This window comes from Ascaphus truei, chromosome 13 (assembly GCF_040206685.1).
Source record: "Ascaphus truei isolate aAscTru1 chromosome 13, aAscTru1.hap1, whole genome shotgun sequence".
Lineage (NCBI taxonomy): Eukaryota > Metazoa > Chordata > Amphibia > Anura > Ascaphidae > Ascaphus > Ascaphus truei.
The window spans coordinates 39,256,334-39,266,829 of NC_134495.1; the positions used below are offsets into that span (position 1 = coordinate 39,256,334).

Here is a 10,496-nt window from a genome sequence, read left to right on the forward strand (position 1 = left end):
ATACACATTAACACTGACATACAGCAGCTATTGTCACACATACACACACACACTGACATACAGCAGCTATTGACACACACACACTGACATAAAGCAGCTACAGTATTGTAATACACACATACACACACACACACACACACACACACACACACACACTAACATTGACATACAGCAGCTATTGTAATACACAGACACACTGTAACACTGACACACACAGCTATTGTAATACACACACACACACACACACACACTGACATACAGCAGCTATTGTAATACACAGACACAATGTAACACTGACATACAGCAGCTATTGTAATAAACAGATACACATTAACACTGACATACAGCAGCTATTGTCACACATACACACACACACACTGACATACAGCAGCTATTGACACACACACACACTGACATAAAGCAGCTACAGTATTGTAATACACACACACACACACACACACACACACACACACACACACACACACTAACATTGACATACAGCAGCTATTGTAATACACAGACACTGTAACACTGACACAGCAGCTATTGTAATACACAGCAACACTGTAACACTGACATACAGCAGCTATTGTAATACACAGTTACACTGTAACACTGACATACAGCAGCTATCGTAATACACAGACACACGGCTATTGTAATACACACACACACACACACACACTGACATACAGCAGCTATTGTAATACTCAGTCACACTATAACACTGACATACAGCAGCTATTAGAGACAGAGGGTCAGAAACGTACTCACATCCAGGGGTATGTAAAAAAGAAGAAAAACATACACATATAGTGCAAAAAAAGTTTTGATAGTAGTGATTCAAATAAATGATATGCAATTCACTCACATTCTCCGTGTGCGATAAGAGCTTTGTGGTTATCAAGAGTTACCCCCCTCCATATGTTAATTCAGTAGTGATGTCTATCAGGATACAACCGTGCAGGCTAAACCCACCCTCACAACTACCCACATCTCCTCTACCCATTGATTGGCACAGTGTCCCACCAATACCCTATGGGCATCCAGCAGCAAATAAAAACACATTCAATTTCCATTTAAAAAAAATGCCAATAAACAAATTGATTGGCACAGTGCCACACTAATGCCCTATGGGTTTAACGCTATGACAGTCAATGGGCATCCTGCAAAACACAAAAACACACACACACACACACACTCACTGTTCAGAAACAATGGGACCTCCTATTTTTCATCATATCTTGTAAAAAAATAATCACAAGATTTTCATGAAATAATTTATTTGAGCATTTATAGGTCTGTCATAGCAGATTACATTTAAGAATTATTTGACAATCTAATAAATATTCTTTAGCATAGGTGATGGCGTGATGACCTCATAGTCACACAAATGGTCTTCAGTGAAGAAGATAAGGACGTTATAAAGTGCTTGAGAGAGAGCACGAATTATTGTTCAAAACGCTTCATAAAATGTATACTGATAAAGGGCGGTCACTGGGAGGACTGAAAATCTAATACGCAACACCGTACCATTTAGGATCAACGCGGCCCCTCCCACTGCATGTGACACAGGAAGGACCCACAACCACTCACATCTGTCTCTCCCACTTCAGGGTGAGGATGATCACCGGTGACCGTGGCTGAACGTGCTGCGGAGTGCCTGACGGCGCATTCACCAGTGGAAGCTGCGGTCTAGGGGTAGCGATGGGATGTGTGGGGGGATGGGGCCATAACGGTGACTGACAAGGCAGGGACACAGCTGCAGTAATGACAGCAATCAGTCTGCCTGACTCGTGTATACATCACACACATTCCATAGAGACAGGGAAAGAGACACCCACAGCGCGCACACACACACGGACTGGCATACAAACTACCTGCACTACCATTGGTTGCCAGTCACTGCAGGGCAAGACAAAATCCTTGTCTTCCCTTCCAACGGTCACGTTATCGCGCTTTGGGCGCCCAAGCACACACGGCAGACTGGGGCCTGCACCATAGAGGGCTGTGCTTTGTGTGGGCGCGCAAGCCGTAACGCATGCAGCAGCAGCCACAGGGGACTCGGCCTCACACAGAACAGAGCCACAGCTCCTCACATCTGTTCCTTCCCATGCAGGGTGACACAGGCAGGAGGGACACTCATTTAATTTGATCCTTTTCTGTCACTGCAGGGTCACGTATACATCTTGCTGTCTCCCCATGTGTAGAAAGATATTACTGTGAAGGAAGTACAATATATATCACTAACAGAGGTCACCACATTGTGAAACACTTCCACCAGAACCAGAGCCCTTTCTTGGTGCATCTGACTAACTCACTGATAATGATCAAGGACAAGAAGCAGATGACTGAGAGGATCTTGAATCACACCCTGGAGATCATCTACCTGCTGACTGGAGAGGTGAGGGCTGCTGGAGAAAGTCATAATGACACCACTCTTATCTCCCTCACTACAACAGGGACCTGCAGAGCGTTAATATGGGAGGTACTTGATAAGCAATATCCAGGGACACATGTAATTAGAGAAAAAGCAAGAACCCAAGGGCAGGTAATGTGTTTGGTCATATGCAAAGCTCAGGAACACATAAGGACACGATTGGGCAGTAGGAGAGCAGATAAGGTCAGAGATGGATGTAGTTTGGCCCAGTGATTGAATGTATTTGGATCCAGGAAGAGACATGTTTGTGCAGTGGGAGATCCGGGGCCCACTAAATATATTATAAAATGGATGTTTTGTGTCTGTGCTACATTATTCTGTTATATCCACAGTGACAGAAGTCCTGTATTGATTACATATATTTTTTAATGTGATGTTTGTATAATCCATATAGGCAGAGGGGAGTCAGTGAGTTTGGTGCAGACATGTCAGTGATACAATGGACAGAATTGGTGGGGAGAGCACTGAATAGATTGAGTATAGAGCTGTTGACAAGAGACGTGTCCCTCTTACTGCAAAGCAACCAATCTGCAGGAAAAGGAGACATATCAACTGTTGTCTCTTCCTCTGCACAGTGATATTTATTACTGTCTGTCATGATAATATCATGAACTATTAGGTTGTTTAATCAATCTGGTGCTTCAGGGGTTAATGAAGCAGCAGTTTGATTTAAGTGGCCTGCTAACCCCTTGACCAGGCTTATTTTTACGACCGATTGATAGAATCTAGAGATAAGAACATATGTTTTGCCAGAGATGGGAGTAAATTATAGTTCTCCCCACACTAACGTAAACAGGACACCAGTTAAAAGTTTTCAAAGCATTCCTGGAAGGGTTTTACAGAGTGCCAGAGGAGTATAAAATGTTGATATTTGCATTCATGACAGAGATATGAATGCGATAAGGCCCGATATGGGAGGTCTAGCAAGTTATAAGGGACAGACATCCATTTGTCGCTCAAATCTAGGGGCAAGATGGAAATACTTAATCTTGTTGCGTCCGTCATGACTGCCTAAATCTATTGATGTGACTCGTGTCTGGGTCCTACAGAAGGGAAGTTCTGAGGGTGTTTATGTATTGAGGCAGAACATAAAGAAGGCGTTTTTTTACAGTCATAAAGCTGTCAATCTCGCAGCCGATTTACGACGGGTGGGTTTGAACTGGGTTTGAACTGGGTTTGAACTGAACAAGGCTTAGATATAATAAAGTATATTTATTCCTTTGGATAGGTGAACACACGATATAGTACAGTAACAAGACAAGAAGTACACTTACTTTGGTAATGGGGGATGAGAAGTATGTTGCATAGCAATTCTCTCGCAATCAGGTAACAATTCAGATGATATCAGAAGACAATGGGGATAGGGATTACCACGATTTATATATCTTTTGTAACCCTATCCTTAACATTAAGTACAGGTGATTGTTCTTCAATTACCTCTAGCCACTCATTAACGTGGGAACACATTTTGATCCATGCCCCCCTGCTAGTTGGCACATGCGCATTAGAACTCTGGGGTCTCATTTCTGTAGCCCCTCATCTGCATCAGGAATGCCAGCTAGTCTACCAAATTGGATTTCTGGCAGGATATTCTTTGTTGTAAGGTGTTAAATGGGACACTTATAGACTGCTCTGGTTTGAGCCGTCTCCGCCCTCAGGTAAACAGCGAGGGTGACAAAATCCTTTGAACAATACTTAAGTCCTAGACATTGGGTCGCCTCTCTGGCCATATGCTACCCTGGTATGCAAAGGAATTTCCTCTGGGTTTTATCCCTGCTTTGGGACACAGTATTAAAAATAAAACACAAACATATTAAAATATCCGGTTCCGTTGGGTCCAGCGGGTCCAAACTTCCCAGTTCTCAATGCCGGAACTGGGACACCCTATGGTCCAATTTGCGACTTGCTACGACCTTCGGAACTGGAGTTACACAAATACACCTTAAACCATTTCCTATTTTAATACAAAAACTCCGCTGTGAATTAAATCACGGTTTTTCACTAAATCCCCATTGAAAACAATGGGCTCCGCCGCCATAGACTTTCAATGGCAAACCGCCGCCGTTGGCGGCTATGGGAATCCGCCGCCATAGACTTTCAACGGGGCGACGCCGCCGTTGAAGTCAATGGGGTTTTTCCGCCATAGCCGGTCAATGGAGATTGGCCGCCATTGGAGTCTACGGGAAAAGTCCTGAACTTTCAAGGGGGTCCATACTCCGTCGGGTTGGTCCAAGAGGGTCAAGGATGGTTCTGCAGCGATGCCGGAGCAGTGACTACAGGTACCCCAAACCCTGATCCTCTGGACCCTCCGGAACCGGAGCTTTGGATTCCTAAATTTCAGCTTTTCACACTTAGCCGTTTTCTTGAGCTGTTTCTGCCGCCGGCATTGGAACCTATGGCGCGACCCGCTCTTCTCGGTTCGACCCTTATCGGGGGTCCAGGATTCGGGGACCCGGTGGTGGTCGAGTGGGGGGAGGCCTAGGAACTAGGGGCAAAAAGAATTTTATTTCTAGGTGCTCTAGAACTGTTTATTCCCACGCCACTTGTCGTTGAACTTGGCTAATAAGTGATCAAAGCTCTCTTTTAGAAAAAGTATCCGCTTTGCGGTTTGGACGGCAGCCAACTCGTTCCTGGAAAGCTCCTTCGAGGAATCTCCATTGAAGTCAATGGGCCCATTGACTTACAATGGGAAACCGCCGCTCCTCCTCTCGGACGCCATCTGCTGGTCTTCACAGGAAACAGGATCAAAACAGCAAGATTCGCCATTGAAACGCATGGAGCTCCATTGGCGGCCTCTGGACCCTGCAAAATGGTGCATGAAAAGGCGGGAAAATTACACAAAGGGCTATAATCACTCAAGAACTATTAACCCTTGTACTCCCGGATGGATCCTAGTGTGTGTGTGTGATGCAGACACTGATTAAACCAGATATTACAATAAAGCATGGGAACAGGGGAATATACATTTTCATGTCATAACAAGGTTTAAATCACATTTCTGGACCTCAGCCCAGTTAACCCCTTGTCTCCCTGGTGGCCAAATGGGGTGCAACCCCTTTAATACCGGGCCACCCCCTCTCTCCCTCTACAGTGGGCTTATGTTATTTCAATGGGGGAAAAAATAGTACATAGACCTTTGCAAGGTATTATGAAAATCCGATTTCAACAGAGGTGTGTTTTGGACCAAACACATGAAGTCCAATTTCTGCACCAGTTACCTCCCTGGGAGAAAATCCTGACATAGTAACGTAATGTTATAGAGATTTATGTTTTATATTGTTATTTTAAGAAACTGTCCTGTATCTACTGTAATTGTATGTTCTTGTAATCCTTTTTATATAATCAAATCACTGTATTAGTATTATCACTGATTGAAATGTGAGTTGGCTAGAGTAGCCATGTGTATTAACTCTGGTTGCATATCTAAGTCACGTGCTCACTTGTGTGCTGTTCGTGACAGGTGGTATATGGGAATGGATTGAGGGGAGATATTGTTCATTTGAGGGACCTTTGCAAAGTTGATAAGTGGAACAGCTTGCGAGCTGTGTATTAACCCTTGGCCCGTATGCAGGTATGTGCTCACAGGTGTGCCGTACGTAACACTGTTTCTCTCAATATGTAGGATTATATTGTTGTGAAGAAGCATGGTGAGCATGTCACAGACAGCAGCAGTCCCTATGTGCCAGACAGATTCTGCAGGACCCAGAGACCCATCATGGAGAATCCAACTAGCTCCCTGATACATGAGAGAAACAATGACAAGAAGCTGATGTCTGAGAAGATCCTGGAACACACCAACATCATCATTCACCTGCTGACTGGAGAGGTGAGGGCTGCTGGGCAGTGTTAGATATTACCACCTTTCTGTCTTCATTCAGCCTTTTCTTGAGCAAACTTTGTTCTATGTATCTGTATTTTCCTCTCTGCCTTGCTCACCTGACTTTCCATAAGGAAAAGATTCTTGAAAGACCAATTATTATATCTGGATCCTGAGTGGGGGATTCTCTGTATTTCAGGTACCTATAAAGTGTGATGATGTTGCTGTGTATTTCTCCATGGAGGAGTGGGAGTATTTAGAAGGACACAGGGAGCGTTACAAGGACGTGATGATGGAGAATCACCAGAACCTCAGCTCACTGGGTAAGAGGAAGTTTTCTGTTATTCTAATAGAGATGTCAGTTATGTTTGGATCCAGCAAACAGGAGCTCAAGTTACACTTTTTTTTTTTTTGTGAGGTTTGTGTCAGGAACAAGAAACAAGTTACAGAGCCGGGCAACCACAGGCTCATCTCTGTCATTCAGGACGGGATATTTTAGAGCAGAGGATCCCAACCTTTTATCTCTCGAGGCCCCTCATTCATAATGCTCAGTTACCGAAGCCCTTCCAATAGTGCAAACCAGACACAGACAGGACACATAGCTACAGACGCACAAACCGGAAAAACAGACATCCACATACACCACGGTAGAACAGACACACACAGACACAAGAACGAATAGACATAGGACAAACAGACATACACCACATGAGAACAGATGCGCACAGGACATACAAACAATTCTCTCTTCCTTCTGCTCACACATTTCTCCTGTTCATGCTGCTTCCTCCTCTTCTTGGCCATGCCTCCCCAGACATAATATTAATAATATTATTATTTATAATGCACCAATATATTCCATAGTGCTGTACAATAGGGTTGGAGGATGAAAACAATAAAATAACAAATATAAATATTATTTCCCATCACAGTAGGTTTGTTAAACGTGTAACTCCAGTGGCATTTACAGCACACACAGGCATTCAGTGGTTCTCTCACAGTATACATTCTTGTCTGATTCCCACCAAAAGAGTCAGGACATCCCTTTTGTTTGGCATTTACTCTGGTCCCTGGTATTTGATGTGGGCTTCTGGGTACCATTTCTGTGGGTCAGTTATACATCTGGGACATGTTTTTTCCGCTCGGTTAACTTAACCCACTGTGTTCCAGGAAGGCCTAGACATGTTCAGTTATCAAAACCTATTTCAGAAAATAGCTATATAAAAAGTAAAGTAACCCCTGAGTGGCTTTCCATTTTGCCCCAGTACTTCTTTAGCTTACAGTATATTCCAATTGCAATTTGGGACGTGTTTTAAACCAATTCAAATGTTCAACCAGTAATTTAAAATTATGATTATGCTATTAATTTATTTATTTTTTCACCGTGCATTTATTTCCAACAGATAATTCCATAAGCAGAAGTACACCTGCAGGATGGCACACTCCTCTTTGCTCACCAGATATCGTAAATGAAGATAACGGTGTTGTAAAAAATGATCAAGTAGCAAATTACCTGAGGCAAAATAACAAAAGTAAGAGACATAGAAAAGCTGTGAGAATTATTGCTAAGGAATCAGGCTCACGTGAAGAAGAAAATCCCACAGTTTCCCTTATTTATACTCTCGGAGAACATACAGAGAAATATGCATCTACTGATATTGAGAAGTGGGGAAATGGAAACACTAATGCACAGAAAGTTCACAAAAACGTGTCCGTAATAAATTATGAGTGCAGTGAATGTGGTAAAAACTTTAATAATAAATCACATTGCACAATTCACAAAAGAACACACACTACAGAAAGGCTATATACATGCTCTGAATGTAAGAAATGCTTTACTAGTAACTCGGCTCTGGTTAAACATCAGACAATTCACGAAGGAGTGATATTTCCTTGCTCTGAATGTGGGATACACTTCTCTCATAAATCATCTCTTTGCAGACATCAGAGTATTCACAGAGCAGAGAAACAATTTTCTTGCTCTAAATGTGGGAAATGTTTTTCCAAGAATTCACATCTTGTTAGGCATCAAAAATCTCACAAAGGAGAGAAGTCATTTGTTTGCTCTGAATGTGGGAAATGTTTTCCCTTTAAGTCACTGTTTGTTATACATCAGAGAGTTCACACAGGAGAGAAACCTTTTGTTTGCCCTGAATGTGGGAAATGTTTTTCCAAGAATTCACATCTTGTTGGGCATCAGAAATTTCACACAGGAGAGAATTTATTTGTTTGCTCTGAATGTGGGAAATGTTTTCCCTGTAAGTCGCTGTTAGTTTCACATCAGAGAGTTCACACAGGCGAGAAACCATTTGTTTGCCCTGTATGTGGGAAATGTTGTTCCCGAAAGTCAAATCTTATGGTTCATCAGAGAAGTCATACAAGAGTAAAACCATTTGTTTGCTCTGAATGTGGGGAATGTTTTCCCCATAAGGCAACTCTTAATACACATCAGAAAATGCATGCAGGAGAGAGACTATTTGCTTGTTCTGAATGTGGGAAATGTTTTTCCCAAAAGGCATATCTTGCTAAACATCAGAAAATTCACACAGGAGAGAGACCATTTGTTTGCTCTGAATGTGGGAAATATTTTTCCCAAAAGTCACATCTTGCTAAACATCAGAAAATGCACACAAGGGGAGAGACCATTTATTTGCTCTGAATGTGGGAAATGTTTTACCCAAAACTCAAGTCTTGATAAACATCAGAAAATTCACACACGAAAGAGACCAATTGCTCCCAATTTGGGCAATGGTTTACCCAAAGTTCAGAGCTTGTTAAACATAAGAGATACAGCAGAGAAAAATATATAGCATTAAAAATGTCACAGAGAGTCGTGGATGTTTGATCTCAGAAAGTTAAAGTCAGTTAGATCCTTATGTGATGGAAGAGGCCCTTAAATAAATATTATATCCAGCCTGCAGCTTCTTTGCCCTTCATTTTGGAGTGAAATAGAAGTTCAAATGAATTTACAATAGTGTATAGCTTTTTTAAAACAAGTAATCTCTGACGTGTTTCCTGCCACCGCTGGCGCTTTGGTAGTATAGATGGTTTAGAAAGAGAGACCCGTATGCACTAAACATCTATACTATAGAGACAGCTACTAGAGTCAAGTTAAGTGCACCTTAATAATTTTCTGTTTAATTGCTGCATCAAAGTTGTGGTTATACCGTATGTTTCCTCTCTTCTAGAAATGTGTTTAGTCCATTCGCCAATGATGTCCACCCTTTCACCGTTTGAGTCCCATTGTCTCTAGAAACCGCTGAAGGATAGCATAGACACCCTGGGGAAACAACCCCCATCACACACCCCCTCTACCCCCAACAACCCCCACCACACACAATAATGCACTTTTAGCTTTAAACCCCAACTGAGCCGGATACTGTGTCTCCCAGCGGAGGTCTATATCTCCAGAAGCAGGGGTCCTTGGAGTTGAAATGAATGGGATTCACCTCTGGAGACCCCTGCTTTAATACAGTATAGAAACATGATTTAAATGTTCTGCCCCTTGATTACATATGTACCCGGATATGGTCCTCTAGTGGTCCCCCTCATGACGTAGAGGCCCATATACAGGCATCTATGTAATCGAGGAGCAAGACAGACCGGAGTCTGTAAAAGCTGCTCTCGGGAGACACAGAGGTTGTCTCTCTGTGACTCCTTTGAGCAGCTATTACAGACTATCTGGCCCGGTACGAGAAACACCTCTTTAATACTCCTGGGCTGCGAAATGTACTGATATTGGGTGCCGTAGACAAACCGCTCAGTCTGTGGATTTGAACCTATTTGTCTGTGGTCACTGAAGCAGTAAGTCTCGCTTCATCTGTAAGTTCTCTGCATGGCTTATCCATGATCATCACAAATGTCTATGCTCCGAATGGAAATAGCTTCACATTCTTTGAAAATGTATTTGCCTCTAGGTTCAGTCGCAGAAGGGAAAGGTGATATAAGGAGGAGACTTTAACCTGGCCCCTGAGGCTCCTCTAGATAGATTTCCCTGGAATGTGAATTCGCAACAGATACAGAAACCATGATACTATAAGGCCGTGTCCATGGATAGTGCTTGAGGGCGGAGGTGCGCTTCCGCTCGGCACTGAGCCCCTACAGCCGCAATGAGAGCGGATTTAGTAGGGGCACGCCTACGCTTCCGCAAGCGCGCGGAAGCGTAAGTCTTAGGAAAATTTTACATTTTCCCGCTTGCCGGAGCGCAGGGCCGGTCACGTGAGCGGTTCGCTCAATGAG

The 10,496-nt window shown here is 43.1% G+C and overlaps 1 protein-coding gene across 1 annotated transcript; it reads left to right on the forward strand.

Moving 5' to 3' along the window:
* The first annotated feature begins 800 nt into the window (after positions 1-800).
* LOC142465269 (uncharacterized) lies at positions 801-9,173 on the forward strand. The gene is given in 5 exon segments (XM_075569283.1): positions 801-2,404; positions 6,063-6,266; positions 6,457-6,580; positions 7,661-8,889; positions 8,891-9,173. Coding segments are annotated over 5 exon segments (1,812 nt in total). The 5' UTR covers positions 801-2,326; the 3' UTR covers positions 9,068-9,173.
* Positions 9,174-10,496: the final 1,323 nt, after the last annotated feature.